The sequence below is a fragment of the Thalassophryne amazonica genome, chromosome 20 (assembly GCF_902500255.1).
Source record: "Thalassophryne amazonica chromosome 20, fThaAma1.1, whole genome shotgun sequence".
In the NCBI taxonomy this organism is placed as follows: domain Eukaryota; kingdom Metazoa; phylum Chordata; class Actinopteri; order Batrachoidiformes; family Batrachoididae; genus Thalassophryne; species Thalassophryne amazonica.
Genome location: NC_047122.1, coordinates 3,366,909 through 3,386,712, shown reverse-complemented (window position 1 = coordinate 3,386,712; position 19,804 = coordinate 3,366,909). Strand labels below are relative to the sequence as shown.

Below are 19,804 nucleotides of genomic sequence, written 5' to 3'. Positions count from 1 at the left end.
GCTTTGATGTTTTCTTTGGTCTACCAGTATGTTTGCCTTTAACAACCTTCCCATGTTGTTTGTATTTGGTCCAGAGTTTAGACACAGCTGACTGTGAACAACCAACATCTTTTGCAACATTGCGTGATGATTTACCCTCTTTTAAGAGTTTGATAATCCTCTCCTTTGTTTCAATTGACATCTCTCGTGTTGGAGCCATGATTCATGTCAGTCCACTTGGTGCAGCAGCTCTCCAAGGTGTGATCACTCCTTTTTAGATGCAGACTAACGAGCAGATCTGATTTGATGCAGGTGTTAGTTTTGGGGATGAAAATTTACAGGGTGATTCCATCATTTATTCCTCAGAATTGAGTGAGTCCATATTTTTTTTCCCTCTGCTTGGTCTAAAAAGGTAACCGTTACTGACTGCCACAATTATTTTTCCTGATTTCTTATAGTGTTTCTTAAAGCCAGAAAGTTGCCATTTGAAATGACTTTAGTTTTGTGTCATGTCTGTGATCTGCTTTTTTTCTACAAAATTGAACAACTGAATGAACATCCTCCGAGGCCGGTGATTCCATCATTTTTGCCAGGGGTTGTATATATACACACACAGACACACACACATACATATAAAGTGTATACACACACGACAAACTTATTAAATTTGAGTTCACAGCTGGTTTTGGAGGTGAAACTGCATTCAAATATAGCTCCAACTGTTTTCTGTGCAGGCAGTAAGGAAATGGTACAGGAACCCCAGCAAAAACAAACTTGGTTGCTCTTGGTACTGAATCTTGTGTGACAGTAGACTGACATGTTCTATGGCACAAAAACACGATTTAGTGTGTTAACATCTTAGCAAAAAACTGTAAAATAGAATTTCCAGAGCACAAGATGAATGTTAAAAAATGCCTCTTGAAGACAACACAACATTTACAAGTTACACCCGAAAATAAAGAGCACCATTTTTAAACACAGTGTTCGTCTGGAGGCAAGTCTAACAAGAGACAGAAACTTGGTGTAGCACATGTGCACAATACAGTGTGTGCTGTTACTCAACAGCAGGACTTTTAAATTCCAAAAATAAGTTGAGGTATTAAAATGGACAAAGAAACATGTAACGCACAACATACTGTAGGCTATCCGAAGCAGATCAACACTGACCCACAGTGTTGGAAACATTATACTAATAAAAACATGAGTAGATTTTTTCAGTTTTTCAGTTTTTTCATTTGCAATGTTTTTGTTCTGTTGTCATGTACTTTTATTATTGTTCATTTTTGTTTATTGTGTTGATTCCTGGGAAGGCCCCATAAAAATACAATTCAGTCCAAAAGTATTTGGCCACTTGGTGTTTCACACATTTTAATTTGTTTTTGCCATTTCAAATACAAAAAATACAAAAACTACAAATAAATAAATAAATAAATAAATAAAATTTAAAAAAATTATTGTCCTTAAACCCAAACTCAAAGCAAATCTTTACAACTTGATATAAATTACTTAAAAATATAAAAGCCAAGATGATGGGTTTCATAAGTAATCAGCCCCTTTGGTATAATACCTGTAAATAATCAGTTTAATTGCTAGTTTTCTTCAGCCAAGTCAGGGGATGGATACATGAACATTTCCAAGTCACTGAATATGTCTTAGTTATCAGTTATGAAGAAATACAAACAGTTTGACACTCTATGGTAAATCTGTGTTGAGTAGACAGTTCTCAAAAACTGAGTGACTGTGCAAGAAGGAATAGAGTGGGGAAAGCCACCAAGACACCCAGACAACCCAGAAGAAGTTACAGGCTTCTGCGGCTGTGGTTGGAGAAACTGTTTTGCATTTTGTATCCTCAGTTATACAGCTTCCTGATGAAGTGATGTAGAGGAGGGTTTTATTAAAAAGAAGACCTGAAAGTTCAGCTACAGTTTGCCAGAAGGTACATCTGAGAAGCAGCCTAGATTTGATGTTTTGGTGAAAGAAAATACATGAAATAGCAAGTGGCCAAATACTTTTGTTTTTGTACTTTTTGAATTGTCGTTATAATTATTGTTATGAATGTGATCAAATGTGTGATTTTCAGTATGACGTTTGCACCAGAGTACACACACAGGAACTCCCAAACTCGTCAAAACAGCTCCAACTTGTACTCCAGAAACACAGGAGGTATTTTTCTTGTCATTTGTTATATGACTCATTCCTTTATTCTTTTTTTTGGGGGGGGGGAAGGGGGGGGGGGATGATAGTTTTTCCATCCTTTTCTTTTTCTTTCATCAAAAGTGATCTTCTTGTGAGAAGCGAACTTTCAATTTTGATAACCTCACAACAGACAAAATCTCTGGCACCCCCTTTAAGGGGGACTTTAGGGGTCCCAGAGCCCTAAAGTCAGTTGTGATTTTACAAATCCAGGGCGTGTATGATCTGTACAGTGGGGCAAAAAAGTATTCAGTCAGTCCCTCATTGTGCAAGTTCTCCTACTTAGAAAGATGAGAGAGGTCTGTAGTTTTCATCATAGGTACACTATGAGAGACAAAATGAGGAAAAAAAATCCAGGAAATCACATTGGAGGATTTTTAAAGAATTTATTTGTAAATTATGGTGGAAAATAAGTATTTCGTCACCCACAAACAAGCAAGATTTCTGGCTCTCACAGACCTGTAACTTCTTCTTTAAGAAGCTCTTCTGTCCTCGACCTGTTTCCTGTATTAATGGCACCTGTTGGAACTTATCTGTATAAAAGACACCTGTCCACAGCCTCAAACAATCAGACTCCAAACTCAACCATGGCCAAGACCAGGGCTGTGAAATGAAAATTGTGAAATCTGAGGAAAATTTGCAGGGGGTCTGGGGGGTGCAGCTCCCCCAGGAGCTGGGGTCTAGGGCCTTGTGGAACCCCAGAAACCAAATAAAATGTTCATCTACTGATACATTTTCAACATCTCCTTTCATTTTCAACCTTTCATTTGAACCTTCAATGATCATGTTGAAATAACAGAATATGACGTGGAAGTAGGACCCGGAATGATTTTCCTTTTAATTGTAAACCAAATTATGCATTAACTCAGAACAATTAAACTACATGAAGTTCATGAAGATTGAAAAAACTGTTAAAGTATTGCAAAAACCACAGCTAAAGACTGTAGAGAAAAAAAAAAAAATCAGGGTAAAATATCAATAACATACCTAATAAAAAGTCACACATTCTTGTGTAAATTCCTGTAAATCCACTCAAAGCCACAATGTATTTTTTCCCATGAAAAAAAGTCTACATTAATAAAAACTAATTTACATTGTTGTGTAAATTCATGTAGCCTGAATTCATTCAAAGCCACGTCTTTTTTTTTAATGAAAGAAAGTCTAGATTAATGAAAGAAAAAAAGGCATATAATCTTTTCTGAAATCCTGTTTGAACAGCACAATGTTTCTTTTCCAGAGAGAGAAAACATCACTGCTCTAGAGGAGATCTGCATGGAGGAATGGACGAAAATACCAGCTACAGTGTGTGCAAACCTGGTGAAGACTTACAGGAAACGTTTGACCTCTGTCATTGCCAACAAAGATTACAACCCCTGGCAATAATTATGGAATCACCGGCCTCGGAGGATGTTCATTCAGTTGTTTAATATTGTAGAAAAAAGCAGATGACAGACATGACACAAAACTAAAGTCATTTCAAATGGCCACTTTCTGGCTTTAAGAAACACTATAAGAAATCAGGAAAAATAATTGTGGCAGTCAGTAACGGTTACTTTTTTAGACCAAGCAGAGGGAAAAAATATGGAATCACTCAATTCTGAGGAATAAATTATGGAATCACACTGTAAATTTTCATCCCCAAAACTAACACCTGCATCAAATCAGATCTGCTCATTAGTCTGCATCTAAAAAGGAGTGATCACACCTTGGAGAGCTGTTGCACCAAGTGGACTGACATGAATCATGGCTCCAACACGTGAGATGTCAATTGAAACAAAGGAGAGGATTATCAAACTCTTAAAAGAGGGTAAATCATCACGCAATGTTGCAAAAGATGTTAGTTGTTCACAGTCAGCTGTGTCTAAACTCTGGACCAAATACAAACAACATGGAAAGGTTGTTAAAGGCAAATATACTGGTAGACGAAGGAAGACATCAAAGTGTCAAGACAGAAAACAAAGCAATATGTCTCAAAAATCGAAAATGCACAACAAAACAAATGAGGAACGAATGGGAGGAAACTGGAGTCAACATCTGTGACCGAACTGTAAGAAACCGCCTAAAGGAAATGGGATTTACATACAGAAAAGCTAAACGAAAGCCATCATTAACACCTAAACAGAAAAAAACAAGGTTACAATGGGCTAAGGAAAAGCAATCGTGGACTGTGGATGACTGGATGAAAGTCATATTCAGTGATGAATCTGGAATCTGCATTGGGCAAGGTGATGATGCTGGAACTTTTGTTTGGTGCCGTTCCAGTGAGATTTATAAAGATGACTGCCTGAAGAGAACATGTAAATTTCCACAGTCATTGATGATATGGGGCTGCATGTCAGGTAAAGGCACTGGGGAGATGGCTGTCATTACATCATCAATAAATGCACAGGTTTACGTTGATATTTTGGACACTTTTCTTATCCCATCAATTGAAAGGATGTTTGGGGATGATGAAATCATTTTTCAAGATGATAATGCATCTTGCCATAGAGCAAAAACTGTGAAAACATTCCTTGCAAAAAGACACATAGGGTCAATGTCATGGCCTGCAAATAGTCCGGCTCTTAATCCAATTGAAAATCTTTGGTGGAAGTTGAAGAAAATGGTCCATGACAAGGCTCCAACCTGCAAAGCTGATCTGGCAACAGCAATCAGAGAAAGTTGGAGCCAGATTGATGAAGAGTACTGTTTGTCACTCATTAAGTCCATGCCTCAGAGACTGCAAGCTGTTATAAAAGCCAGAGGTGGTGCAACAAAATACTAGTGATGTGTTGGAGTGTTCTTTTGTTTTTCATGATTCCATCATTTTTTCCTCAGAATTGAGTGATTCCATATTTTTTTTCCCTCTGCTTGGTCTAAAAAAGTAACCGTTACTGACTGCCACAATCTTTTTTTCTTGATTTCTTATAGTGTTTCTTAAAGCCAGAAAGTTGCCATTTGAAATGACTTTAGTTTTGTGTCATGTCTGTGATCTGCTTTTTTTCTACAAAATTAAACAACTGAATGAACATCCTCCGAGGCCGGTGATTCCATAATTATTGCCAGGGGTTGTATGTTACAAAGTATTGAGTTGAACTTTTGTTATTGACGAAATACTTATTTTCCACCATAATTTACAAATAAATTCTTTAAAAATCCTACAATGTGATTTCCTGGATTTTTTCTCATTTTGTCTCTCATAGTTGAAGTGTACCTATGATGAAAATTACAGCCCTCTCTCGTCTAAGTAGGAGAACTTGCACAATCAGGGGCTGACTAAATACTTTTTTACACCACTGTAACTAGCCAGGAAACCGTTCACATCACACTTGTAATACCTCGTATGCGGCACAGTAATACCTACCCATGTCCAGAGGGGGCAATGAAATACAGGCAGCAGTGCACTCTGCTGTCAGGCATCTGACGTCTGTTGACCCGTGACTCTGCGTTCAGGTAATCTTCAAATTTACTGTCGATGTGCTCAATCACAGGTTGCCAGCTGAGGATGATGCAAACAAATGTCAGGAAGTGTGTTTCTACACGTGTGTGCAGATGGTTTGTGTTTGCTTTGTAATTTCCTTTTATTCTTCTGTGTTTTATCTTTTTATTGTGCTTTTCTTGCTTTTAATTTTGATTTTAGATTAATTTGTGTTGTGAACTGTGTGAAGAGCCTTGGGGCGACTTTGTCGTGAGTTGGCGCTATATAAATTAATAAATTGAAACTGATGGTTCAGTCGCCAGCTCAAACTCACCAGTTACTGTTGTCAACAGCATCACCGAAACCCGGGGTGTCAACAATGGTGAGCAGAAGCTGGACTCCTCCTTCCTTCACCAGAACCTTGGACTGCTCCACCTGCAGCCACCAACAAGGGTAACAGACATCAGCTGGGAAATTTACACAAAATTTACCACCGTTTGTGCTCGTGGCAGTGAGTGAACTTTGTTAGAATATAAATGAGTGGACTGTGTTCAGAACACTTTAATCTTCACGTTATTGCTGTGTTCAAGACAGACCAAAAGGGCTCTTAGCAAACCTGTATTCCACACATCAGTTAAAAGCCAGCACTAGGTGTCTTCAGAGGATCCATAAGTACGGCCAGATTGACTACCACAAAGGAACAGTTATTTGAGGAAACAGCTGGAGCATCATTTGCATTGTGAATAACAAAACCTCAGCTTGGACATTTTAGCCATGTGGCACGTTTCTTTGGACATGATACAGCACATGAGGACACCAGCAACTTGGGAAGGTCGATTTTAAAGCCTTATTTAAACACTGGATACCTCACTTTCATTCAGGAACTTGGGCAAAAATTCTGTGTTTTCATTGTTCTTCAAGTTCTTTAATAATTAAAACCAAAGTCTGTCTCCCTTATTTTTGCTGATCTGAAAAGGAGTTGCTTGTGACAAAAAAAAAAAAAAAAAAAAAAAAAACGTGATCCAATCTGAATCCTACCTGCCGGCCAAATGCCGAAAGTAGGCACATGGCAAATGTGTTTATTCCCATAGGAATAATGATTCAAATACATAGCTAGGATAAAATTTTAGCGTAGTGGTAATGTCGAGGGAGCGAAGCGACCGAAGGGGGGGATGGTGCGGAAGGGGGGCAGCTTTTGGAAATTCAAGCTAAAAATTGGCCATTCTAGGGGTACCCAAAGGGGAAAAGCCAGGTACGACAGCCCAAGTCTCTTCATCATGTCCAGAAGGCTGGGGAAGTTTGTTGAGTGGGCAATCTCATTCTGGGTTAGCCAGTACATGGCCCTCAGTGAGGCAGTCGGAGTCCGTGGACATTTTTTAAATCAAGACTTAAAACCTATTTTTATTCTCTTTCTTATGAGTAGTTTTTATTTTGTTATGTTTTATTCTTTTACTTCTGTTTTTAATTAGGTATGTGAATTTTTTATTTTAATTTTTTTATGTTGAACTGTTCTGTGTGAGGCACCTTGAGACGGCTTTTGTTGTAATTTGGTGCTTTATAAGCTGATTAAATTGAAATTGAACAACATTTTATTGAGTCTTAAAGTAAATAAATATGAAATTGGTCACTGAGGACGGATTGCAGCGGCTGCGAGCCGACGCTGCAATCCGTCCGCACGTCTTTCATTAAAAAAAATCTCCTTTAACAGTGGAATGTCCGGATAAAATGCTGAAATCGACTTCTTCTGAAACTTCTCTGTTCTCTCACGACGTCCTGGATCAATAGAGCCTGAAATGTGGAGGTTTTCAGCTTGAAACAGGCTGATGACAGCGCCTGAGAGCGCTGCACGACGTCTCGCTCCGTGGGAAGTCCTTAAAGCGACAGTATCACCTCAAAATCTCTCATCAGCCGTTAAACTTTTCACTGAAAACCAGCTTAATTTTTCGAACCGTGTCCACTTCGATGTGTCTCACAGGTTTAGAAAAAATTTTGATCAAACAAAGCGCCAGTCTCTCAGCAACTTCTCAGACAAAGGAATTCCGACGAGGGGCTGGACGACTCCTCCCACAAGGAGTGCTCACAGGCGAATGATGTCACCGACAGGCGTGGAAAAACTCACACATGCGCACAAGGGTTCAAGCATGTCTGACGTAAAAACATATGAATGAAATCCATATAGTTTTTGAAAAAAATAAAAAGGACCTATACTTTATGGACAGACCTCATATATATACATACATACATACACATATACTATATACTATAATTAGCTATCTTAGCTAATTATAGACCAATCTCCAACCTTCCTTTTCTCTCAAAAATTGTTGAAAGGGTAGTTGTAAAACAGCTAACTGATCATCTGCAGAGGAATGGTCTATTTGAAGAGTTTCAGTCAGGTTTTAGAATTCATCATAGTACAGAAACAGCATTAGTGAAGGTTACAAATGATCTTCTTATGGCCTCGGACAGTGGACTCATCTCTGTGCTTGTTCTGTTAGACCTCAGTGCTGCTTTTGATACTGTTGACCATAAAATTTTATTACAGAGATTAGAGCATGCCATAGGTATTAAAGGCACTGCGCTGCGGTGGTTTGAATCATATTTATCTAATAGATTACAATTTGTTCATGTAAATGGGGAATCTTCTTCACAGACTAAGGTTAATTATGGAGTTCCACAAGGTTCTGTGCTAGGACCAATTTTATTCACTTTATACATGCTTCCCTTAGGCAGTATTATTAGACGGCATTGCTTAAATTTTCATTGTTACGCAGATGATACCCAGCTTTATCTATCCATGAAGCCAGAGGACACACACCAATTAGCTAAACTGCAGGATTGTCTTACAGACATAAGGACATGGATGACCTCTAATTTCCTGCTTTTAAACTCAGATAAAACTGAAGTTATTGTACTTGGCCCCACAAATCTTAGAAACATGGTGTCTAACCAGATCCTTACTCTGGATGGCATTACCCTGACCTCTAGTAATACTGTGAGAAATCTTGGAGTCATTTTTGATCAGGATTTTTGATCAGGATCATTCAAAGCGCATATTAAACAAATATGTAAGACTGCTTTTTTGCATTTACGCAATATCTCTAAAATTAGAAAGCTATTGTCTCAGAGTGATGCTGAAAAACTAATTCATGCATTTATTTCCTCTAGGCTGGACTATTGTAATTCATTATTATCAGGTTGTCCTAAAAGTTCCCTGAAAAGCCTTCAGTTAATTCAAAATGCTGCAGCTAGAGTACTGACGGGGACTAGAAGGAGAGAGCATATCTCACCCATATTGGCCTCTCTTCATTAGCTTCCTGTTAATTCTAGAATAGAATTTAAAATTCTTCTTCTTACTTATAAGGTTTTGAATAATCAGGTCCCATCTTATCTTAGGGACCTCATAGTACCATATCACCCCAATAGAGCGCTTCGCTCTCAGACTGCAGGCTTACTTGTAGTTCCTAGGGTTTGTAAGAGTAGAATGGGAGGCAGAGCCTTCAGCTTTCAGGCTCCTCTCCTGTGGAACCAGCTCCCAATTCGGATCAGGGAGACAGACACCCTCTCTACTTTTAAGATTAGGCTTAAAACTTTCCTTTTTGCTAAAGCTTATAGTTAGGGCTGGATCAGGTGACCCTGAACCATCCCTTAGTTATGCTGCTATAGACTTAGACTGCTGGGGGGTTCCCATAATGCACTGAGTGTTTCTTTCTCTTTTTGCTCTGTATGCACCACTCTGCATTTAATCATTAGTGATTGATCTCTGCTCCCCTCCACAGCATGTCTTTTTCCTGGTTCTCTCCCTCAGCCCCAACCAGTCCCAGCAGAAGACTGCCCCTCCCTGAGCCTGGTTCTGCTGGAGGTTTCTTCCTGTTAAAAGGGAGTTTTTCCTTCCCACTGTCGCCAAGTGCTTGCTCACAGGGGGTCGTTTTGACCTTTGGGGTTTTTACGTAATTATTGTATGGCCTTGCCTTGCAATATAAAGCGCCTTGGGGCAACTGTTGTGATTTGGCGCTATATAAAAAAATTGATTGAACTGATTGATATACACACATACATATATATATATATACACACATACATATATATGTTATATAGGTGCATCCATAATACTGTGACCCAGTATTGAACTCTATCCTTAAACAGGTTTGTGGAGAAAACTCGTCCATGTTGCGCACTGAGAGCTTTCCAACGGCAGCGAGCAGAAACAGCCCATCCGATGGCAGAACACGTTTCCTGCTTTCATCGCATTCTCACATATAATGTAGAAGCAAAAGTGATGATAATTACTCCAGATATCATTTTTTGGAGACAGAGAGATCCAACACTAAATAACTGCTGTGGTCATTAGTTTGCATACATCACTGATGACTTTAAAAATCAAGACCAAAGTGTATGTGCAAAGTCAGGAGCTTTTACCATTAAAGCACAATCGTTTCAAATATCTGTCAGAACGAGTGCTCTCATATCGAGGCCTACTTTACATGGCCAGGTGAAAAAGGAGTCTGCAGATTGTCCAGCTTCCTCACATTCTTTCCAGCAGCATCAGCCAATCGGATTCTTTTACTTTTCAGGCCATTGTAGTATTGTGTGACAGCTGACTTATGTAGCTAAACGCTGCTTTTACGGGACAGTAGTGATGACAGTCAGGATTCTTTTAAATATCTGCACCCATCACAAGAGCCAATCTGCAAAAATATCCCGATTTAATGAGCCGAACCTGTCAAAAAAAAAAAAAAGAAGAAGAAAAACCCTCTGGGTCTATGTTGCAATGGAATACATTCCATTAAGGTAGAATGTTACAGGAGCGTCTGCACACATGCACACAAGTGCAATGTCTGACACATCAAGGCTCCCGTTTTGCTTAGTCAGATTACAGATTACTGCCAGACTGTAAATGTACATATTAGACTGACTGTGTGCTAGTATTTATTTGATGTAGGTCACGCCGCTTAAAGCAGACAATATCAAGTAGCACAGAGCGCATCCTGCTTTAACAGCTTATACAAAACACTCAATCTTTCAATGAAGTAAATTTTTGTCTGTGCAGACTGAAGAAGTCGTGGCGTCACGTCGCCACCTGCAGTCTGCCACTGCACGTCAAGAACTCTGCTGTCTGATGACTCGTATGACCTTTTTGTTTATTTGTTTTTCAAACTGCCAGCATGAATGCAGACAATGCTGGGTGTGCCAGCCTGATGTAATGCAGTCAGACAGCATCTGGCACGTTTTCGTCACTGAGTACCAACTCTGCTGTTGCACTTTTTTGGCCCCACCCACCCATACCTGCAATATTTTCTGACCACGTGCAGGCACGCTCATGGGTGCGCACAGGTCAAACGTGCATTCAGTGTGTAGGGCAGGGAGGGGGCGTGGTTACCAACCCTGACGTGTGTCATGTTGCTAATACGAATATAAACTCAAGACGTGTGATTGTGGAAAACAAAAATACTGTCGAATGTGAGTGTAGTGTTACTTATTCAAGGGAAACTTCATCCTTTGAACATTAAAGAGCATTTAGACGATTTAAAGAAGAAACATGTCCGTGATCTCAGCGCAGTCCTAAAGGACGCTCCTCTCATTACAAAACCAGCTGACATGAAAATAACTGACATTTTGAAGTACAAAACAACACAGTTCAAAACATTAAAACTCACTAAGTAATTACATTTTCTTCAATTAAATCAGACATATTGTTAGATTCTGCAATCAAGGAATGCAGAAACCTTTAAATATGTGTAAATGCCCATCAGGCAGGACATTTCTCATTTTGTGATCGATATAATCAGGTGTGGTCAGTTGTGATTCCTGTTTGGTGCTGAAGGTGAAGAATGTTCAGACTCAGGCGGGTGTGGGATCCTGCCTGAAGTTCTATTTTTAGCTGTAGAATCCTGAACCAATTCAAACGGCTAAAAACAGATGGATTTGTTGAACTGGCGTCGTAATGTCTCCCAGATGATCTTTGCTTTGGTGTCAAACCTGAGCTTGGGTTAAAAAGGTTTGTGACTCTGGTGTGTCCTTGTTGACAGGTTTCAAAGTCAGTATTGAAGACATCTGCTGATCCACAGGGAGCTCCTGAGAAGGTGTTGGATGTGACGTCTGTTTACGTGGAGGATCACCACGTCTGATGGATGAGGGTGGGAGTTTGGGTATTTTCTCCAGTTTTGTTGTCTGACAGTTTAAAAACTGTGCCGGCAATATTTTTAATAATTGCATTGCAAAGGTTGACTACATTAAATAACTGAGTTTTTTTTAATTGCTGAGGCAAATCTGTAAGTCAAAATGAACAATACGAGGTCTGTTAGAAAAGTATCCGACCTTTTTATTTTTTGCAAAAACCATATGGATTTGAATCACGTGTGATTGCATCAGCCAAGCGTGCGCATGCGTAATTTTTTTCACGCCTGTCGGTTGCGTCATTCGCCTGTGAGCAGGCTTTGTGTGAGCACTGGTCCACCCCTCTCGTAGGATTTTTATCGCGAATAAAATGTCTGAACGATTTGGAGCTTTGCTGCATCAAATTTTTCCAGAAACTGTGAGAGTCCTCCAGGTGGACACCATTCGGAAAATTCAGATGGCTTTCAGGGACGATTTTATGGGGATCACACAGATTAAGGAGTGCTCCAGCTGGTTTAAAGACCGCCCACAGCGTCTGAGAGCGCGGCGCACTCCGAGCGCCAATCGAGAGGCTGAAACCCCGCTGAAACAACCAGATCATTTCCAAAGTGAAGGCTTTGTTGATCCGGGACGTCGTCTGACTTCCACAGAAATGGCAGAAGACGTGGACATCAGCACTTTTTCGGCACATTCCACTGTTACAGGAGTTTTTGTCATGGAAAGAGAAGTGGAGGGATGCGCCACGGAGCCGTTCATGGCGCGGGATAAAAGCACCTCCGTGTTGGTCTCACAGGACGGCTTTCAGACAGCTTTCGGTGGCTTTTCAGTCGTGTGACTATCCGAGAAGTTGTGGATGAGCTGGACATGCCAGAACATGTCCTGTGAGGCTTCATCACGGCGTTGCTTTGCGCCATGCGGCTCCGTCTCGACGCGCAAATTTCTCTGCTCCTCTTTCCATGACAAAAACTCCTGTAACAGTGGAATGTGCCGTTCATTTCCAAACTGAACGCTGTGTTGATCCGGTATGTCGTCTGACTAGCACAGAAATTGCGGAAGACGTGGACATCAGCACTTTTTCGGCACATTGAGACAGACGTGTGGAGAAATTCGCGCGTCGGGATGGAGCCGCATGGCGCAAAGCAACGCCGTGATGAAGGCTCACTGGACATGTTCTGGCATGTCCAGCTCATGCACAATTTCTCGGATAGTCACATGACTGAAAAGCCACCGACAGCTGTCTGAAAGCCGTCCTGTGAGACCAACACGGATGTGGTTTTGTCCCGCGCCATAAACGGCTCCATGGCGCATCCCTCTGCTTCTCTTTCCATGACAAACACTCCTGTAACAGTGGAATGTGTCGAAAAAGTCTTGATGCCTTCTGCCTTTTTTTGTGGAAGTCAGACGACGTCCCGGATCAACAAAGCCTTCACATTGGAAATGATCTGGTTGTTTCAGCAGGGTTTCAGCCTGTCGATCAGAGCTCGAAGTGCGCCGCACTCTCAGACGCTGTGGGCGGTCTTTAAACCGGCTGGAGCACTCCTTAATCTGTGTAATCCCCATAAAATCATCCCTGAAAGCCATCTGAATTTTCCGAATGGTGTCCACCTGGAGGTCTCTCACAGTTTCTGGAAAAAATTTGATGCAGCAAAGCTCCAAATCGTTCAGACATTTTATTTGCAATAAAAATCCGACGAGAGGGGTGGACCAGTGCTCACTCAAAGCCTGCTCACAGGCGAATGACGCAACCGACAGGCGTGAAAAAACTCACGCATGCGCACGAAGGTTCAAGCTTGTCTGATGCAATCACACGTGATTCAAATCCATATGGTTTTTGAAAAAAATAAAAAGGCCGGATAGTTTTCTAACAGACCTCGTATACTAACACCACAAAAACAGGTAGAAATACATACACAACAAATCTGCACAACTTCACATTATAAATAAAACTGAATCCAGTCACATGAACCTTAAACTAAATAAGTTTTCTTTCATAAAACATTGTAAGTTCAATGTTAAAGTTGTGGGAAGCAAACTGATTTACATTTTAAGAGCAGAAGATGTGCAAAACAAGGAATATTTGTTGATCACCCTCTGTGCATTTGCAGGTATTAAAGAGACAAATTTAACTCCCTAGCAAGTTAGCTTTTTGTTAGTGAAAGTTAACATGCATGCTAACATCTACATCTGCAAAATGTCATGTAACAGGGCTGTGAAATGAAAATTGTGAAATCCGAGAAAAATTTGCAGGGGGTCTGAGGGGGCACAGCCCCCGAGGAGCCACAGAAACCAAACTAATTTTGTATGTAATGATACATTTTCAGCATCTCCTAGAAGAAATGATCTGAGATTCAACCTTTCATTTGAACTGTCAATGATGATGTTGAAATAACAGATTATGACGTGGAAGTTGGACCTGGAATGATTTTCCTTTTAATTGTAAATCAAATTATGCATTAACTCAGAACAATTAAACTACATGAAATTCATGAAGACTGAAAAGACTGTTACAGCATTTCAAAAACCACAGCTAAAGATTGGAGAATATTATCATGGTAAAATAACATACCTTACAGTAAAAAAGTCACATATCCTTGTGTAAATTTTTTGTGTAAAAAAACAATAATGTAGGGTTTTCAAAGTTTTGGCAGCAACTGGATACTGAATTATTGCTTTCTGTGACATAACTAACTTCAAATGGGCAAATGATTTTGGATATGCTCTGGCATCTTAGTATAAAAATGTACAATTTTGGTATATAATTTAAAAACACAAAAACAGCAACAGTAGCCAAAACAAGGTGATCCAAGATCATTCACTTGTGTTGTATATTTTTTCAACACCAGAGGGAGCAGTTAAAAAAAAAAAAATCTATATTATAGTAGCCAAGTGGCCTCTGTGTGTGTGTGTTTGTTTGTTTGGCTTCGATCACGCAAAAAGTGGGGAGAGCTGACATTTGCTGTTTGGTATGCTTATGAATTTTGGGTCAAGGATGAAAGCCGCCAAAATGGAACGCTGATTGGACTAATATTAGCCAACAACACTGAATAATGGATGATACTAACTACATTATGGAATAGTATGCCATACCAGAGAGGAGGCGGTAAATCATCTTCATATAAAAAGTGTGAATGAGTAAGTATATGATTTTATTTAATAAGTTCAATGTAAGTACATAATATAACTGTAAATACAATAAAAATAAATGGATGACACAAGAAAGTAAAAACACTTATTTTCACTATGGCCCATTTAAAAATCAAATAAAATAGAAGTAAAAATAAAATACTACTACTACTACTACTAATAATAATAATAGTGTATATATGGTAACAACAACACATTAAGACAGTAAATTAACATTAAAAATGACATCATTAAGAGCAAATAAAAAGGTTGAGTTCCTCTTCAAAAACTGTTGAGGTCCAAGGTTCTAAAAACATTCTGGACTCACACGCCATCACAACTCATGATACAAGCATTAATAATTTATTACTATCCTTGAAAAATGTCGCTACCTATTTCATAAATACTACCCAATCTACAGCCCATGGATCCTCACAGGCAACATGCTAGTTTCCTTTATTTGTCTTTGCACATACATGCATCAAAATTTATCCTCTGCATTTAACCATCCTAATAAGTTAGACACAATCCAACCACTAGGGGCAGTGTGCAGCCACAGTCTGGAGCCCAGGGATGGACACTGGATGTAGAGACTCCACCTTGGTCAGGGGCAGAGAAAGGAGCAGACCCTAAATAAGCATGTTTTGATTGATGGAGGAAACCCACAAGAACAAGGGGAGAACATGCAAACTACACACAGAAATGCGGGAAGCGATCCCACGACCTTCATGCTGTGAGGCATCAGTGCTAACCACTAATCCACTGTGCCACCTATGATAGTTGGAGATGTACAACCCCTGGCAAAAATTATGGAATCACCGGCCTCGGAGGATGTTCATTCAGTTGTTTAATTTTGTAGAAAAAAGCAGATCACAGACATGACACAAAACTAAAGTAATTTCAAATGGCAACTTTCTGGGTTTAAGAAACACTATAAGAAATCAGGAAAAAAAAAATTGTGGCAGTCAGTAATGGTTACTTTTTTAGACCAAGCAGAGGGAAAAAAATATGGAATCATTCAATTCTGAGGAAAAAATTATGGAATCACCCTGTAAATTTTCATCCCCAAAACTAACACCTGCATCAAATCAGACTTGCTCGTTAGTCTGCATCTACAAAAGGAGTGATCACACCTTAGAGAGCTGTTGCACCAAGTGGACTGACATGAATCATGGCTCCAACACACAAGAGATGTCAATTGAAACAAAGGAGAGGATTATCAAACTCTTAAAAGAGGGTAAATCATCACGCAATGTTGCAAAAGATGTTGGTTGTTCACAGTCAGCTGTGTCTAAACTCTGGACCAAATACAAACAACATGGGAAGGTTGTTAAAGGCAAACATACTGGTAGACCAAGGAAGACATCAAAGCGTCAATTTTGTGTGTTGCGGGGTTTGGCTGGGCATTGTTTTGCTGTTTTTGTGTTTATTTTCCTCCCAGGTAGTTTGGGGCTGATCTCTGGGGAGAGTGTGCTGCAGAAGAGTCTCTCACCTCTGTTACGGTGATCTGCTGCACCTGTTGCACTCACGTGCGGCTCTCTATCAGGACGATCTACGACACCTGTGACATTCACGTGCAGATCTAAGGACTCTCAGCTGGTGACAATGAAGAAATGAAGAGCTGCATTTAAGCCAGCAGTGATCAGGGCTGAATTACCGGAGAAAACGACCATGTGACGATCGTTTGGGGACGCTGAGGGCCGCTCCAGATTCTGACATTGCGCCTGTGAAGGAGGACGAGGCTGAGAGGCAAACGCGGTCAGCACACGTCAGAGGTGATTATTCTGCAAGGCTTATCTGTAATTGTAATTTGGCGTTTTTGCGCAGCTATAATTAAATATTGGTGAAAATTGTCTGGTTTGCTCTTCACGGCAGTGGCGTGCGGATTGATTATCCTCCACTAGCTGTGAGCAGCAGCCCTTTTGAACTAAATCCGAAAGCAGACCTGAACGTGTAGCTGATAAGTGTGCCTCTAAATAATATTTCGTGGTAACAGTGTTGAATAACCTCACCTCTGTTCCTCCTTCACAGAGTACAGTCCTGGGAAAAGCCACCTGGGGGGGTGTGGGCGGAATTCCTGAGTCCAAAACATTCGGGCTCCGATCTATTGAGACGCTGAGAAAGCGTGCCACCTCTTCACCTCACCACTTTTGTTTAGTATTTCATGTACAGCACTAGGGGGGGAAAAAAAAATAAAACTTGTTTCTTTTGGAACTGCTTCTGGTTATTTGACGCTGGGTTCAGTCAGATGCTGGATCGCTCCTCAATCCGCGTCCAAACCATAACAGAATTCTCCGGCCATTCCAGTATGGACCCAGCGGCAGAGGCAGTTCCTTTTCAGGAAAAAGTCCAGAAACACCTGGAGATGATTTGGGAGCAAGTACAGCACCTTTCGATCCAAATTCAGCAGACAGATGCCCGTGTTACGGAGCTAGTAGCGCAGGCACTTCCGCTTCCTGCGGTTGGAGCTCTGGTTCCATCGAGCCCGGTACAGATAAGTTCGCCGTCCAGAGATTCGGCTCCTGAACCGGTTATATGTCATCCGGAACCTTATTCGGGAGATGTGGAGACTTGTGCTCCGTTTTTGATGCAGTGTTTTTTGGTTTTTGCTCAGCGACCGGCGTCTTTCTCTTCTGAGAGCAGCCGTGTGTCATATGTTACAAATCTGCTGCGAGGGGACGCCCTGGCGTGGGTCACTGCGTTGTGGAGCAATAAATCATCACGGCTAGAATCTTTTGATGAATTTTCCTGTGAGTTCCATTTGGTTTTTGATCATCCGGTAAAGACAAATACCGTGGTTCAACGATTGCTGAACCTCCGACAGGGGCGACGAAGCGCAGCTGCTTATTCTGTGGATTTTCTAATCTTTTCTGCACAATCCGGTTGGAACGCTGCTGCTTTGAGGGGGGTGTTTGTAGACGGGTTGAATGATTCCCTGAAAGACGAGCTAGTAGTCCGTGACGAAGCGAAGGATTTAAACGAGTTGATATCCTTGGTTATTCGTCTAGATGTGTTATAAGTCGGACGCAGCTCGGAGAACCGACCAGCGTTTGAAGGACCCAGTATGAAATAAGCAGAGCACGGTACAAAGGCTAACTGAATTTAATACATAACAGTGATGTGATACAAAAACAACAAAAGAGTGTGCGGTCTGGCGTGGTGGTGATACGGTGCGCTCCCAGCAGCGCTAACGGTCCGGAGCCAGAAGCCGTTTGGACCCAAGGACCCCGCCGACACCCCCCAGGTGGCCGCAACAAACCGAGTCTGTGAAAGAAGGAACCATTATGTGAGTCCACACTCTACACACAGAGAGACCACTCAAAGGTGTACATAAACAGCAAACACTTCCTGGCTTAATTACTAATCAGCTTCCCAACCTGCAGGCATGGAATATCCAGTTCACAAAACTCCACTGCAGTGGAAGCCGATACATGACTAACGTACAGCTCAATATAATAAGGTGTGAGGGACACCACATTTACTGACTGTATAAACGTTAGTCACAAAATCTAACGTACCTCAGGAAGTGTGCTGACGAGCGTGAGACCTCACCCCCTCCTCTTTCACAGACCGTGCATCAAACCCTGGACGTTCTCTGCATCCACTGATGATGAGATGGCTCCCGAGACGACGATCTCACCCGTCTGGTCACAAGGTCGAGTCTCTGGCAAATACACACTGTACACTCCAGTCTTAAATGCCACCATGTTCCAATCCATATAGATGCACCACAGCTGTGAGTCCTGACGAGCCGCAGGTGATCAGGGTGAGGTCCTGATAACCTCAGCAACACAGCCACTCAGTCCCAAATGCAAGCCACCTGGAAGGAAAAACAAAAGACAGAAACAAAAAGGCAGCCAGGCCCCCCAGCCATACAACAAGATGATCGGATTAAGGAGCGTGGACGGGAGAGAGGGCGAACGTCCGAGTGGGGTTTTGTGTCTCGGGGCTTTCCCCGACACAGGTCCGGACCGCCTCTTCTTCGCTCCACTGAGACTCCTCCGACGGGACCTCTAGCTCCTCTAGTGGATGAGCCAATGCAACTCGGAAGGGTTAGAACAGCGATATTGCCCCGGTCAAACGAGTGTCAGGAGACAGGACAGTAATATGGCTCCAGGTGTTTTTTGGGAATTATTTGGGATATAATTGGGGAGTTTTTTGTGAACTGATTTTTGTGTACAGCACTTGAGGCAGTTCTGGTGGAGTGAACAGGCTGGCTGATCGGAGTTCGCTTGGGCTCAGGTAAGCGTGGGTTTTTATTATTTATAGTTGTTTAATTTTTGTTAGTGGTGTGGGTCGTTTTGTTTTGTTGGTTTTTATTTCCCTGTCCCCTAACCCCAACCTCACACACTTCTGACCGTTCGTCTTTAGTGTTGTGGGGTGGTGCAGGTTGGTTATGCTGGGCATCCCCAAGAAAACCTCTGCACCTGGGGGGGGGGGGGGGGGGGGTTTCAGGGCCTTTATTTAGGTTTAGTTAATTCCCAGTTCCACCCCAGCCTCGGTGTGGGGCAGTAGGAATATACTTCAGTCGGAGCGGTGGGGCCAATCAGAGCCGTACGCCTTTTCCGCTGTCCACCCCTCCCGGTAGACTGGAGTATAGTCGGAGGAACGACACCGGCCGTATTGCCGGTTTTCCCCTGCCTTTGGGGGTGGGGCTGGGTTACATTTTGCCTGTTGTCTTCCCCGGCTCAGTAGTCCTGAGTCGATTGCCACGACGTGTCTGCCGACAGACTCTGGGGGTGTTCCGGGGTCTTTCGGGGTGCTGGGGAGGTCAACGGGGCTTCCCGTTGTTTTTATTTGACCCGGGGTGGTTTTTTGGGGTCCCCTGGGGGTTTGGGATTTTTATGTTGTTTATGTTTCCTCCTGTTTTCCACCTCTGGGGTTTGATGGAACGGTCCTCTGGGGGGGAGTTTGACTGTGGGGCCAACTGGCCGTGTTTGGCTGGGGTGGGGGTTTCTGGGTCGTGGGGGTGTCTCCTGGGGTTTGATGGGACGG

At 41.7% G+C, this 19,804-nt stretch overlaps 1 protein-coding gene across 3 annotated transcripts in view; it reads right to left on the bottom strand.

Moving 5' to 3' along the window:
* LOC117501937 (septin-7-like) overlaps window positions 1–19,804 on the bottom strand; it is a 192,008-nt gene that overhangs the window by 45,585 nt on the left and 126,619 nt on the right. For all 3 annotated transcript variants that reach the window (XM_034160904.1, XM_034160905.1, XM_034160906.1), the window contains 2 exons: window positions 5,904–6,004; window positions 5,516–5,650 (listed from right to left, as the gene is read on the bottom strand). In XM_034160904.1, coding sequence (XP_034016795.1) covers window positions 5,516–5,650; window positions 5,904–6,004 — 236 coding nt within the window. The remainder of the gene's footprint in view (window positions 1–5,515; window positions 5,651–5,903; window positions 6,005–19,804) is intronic.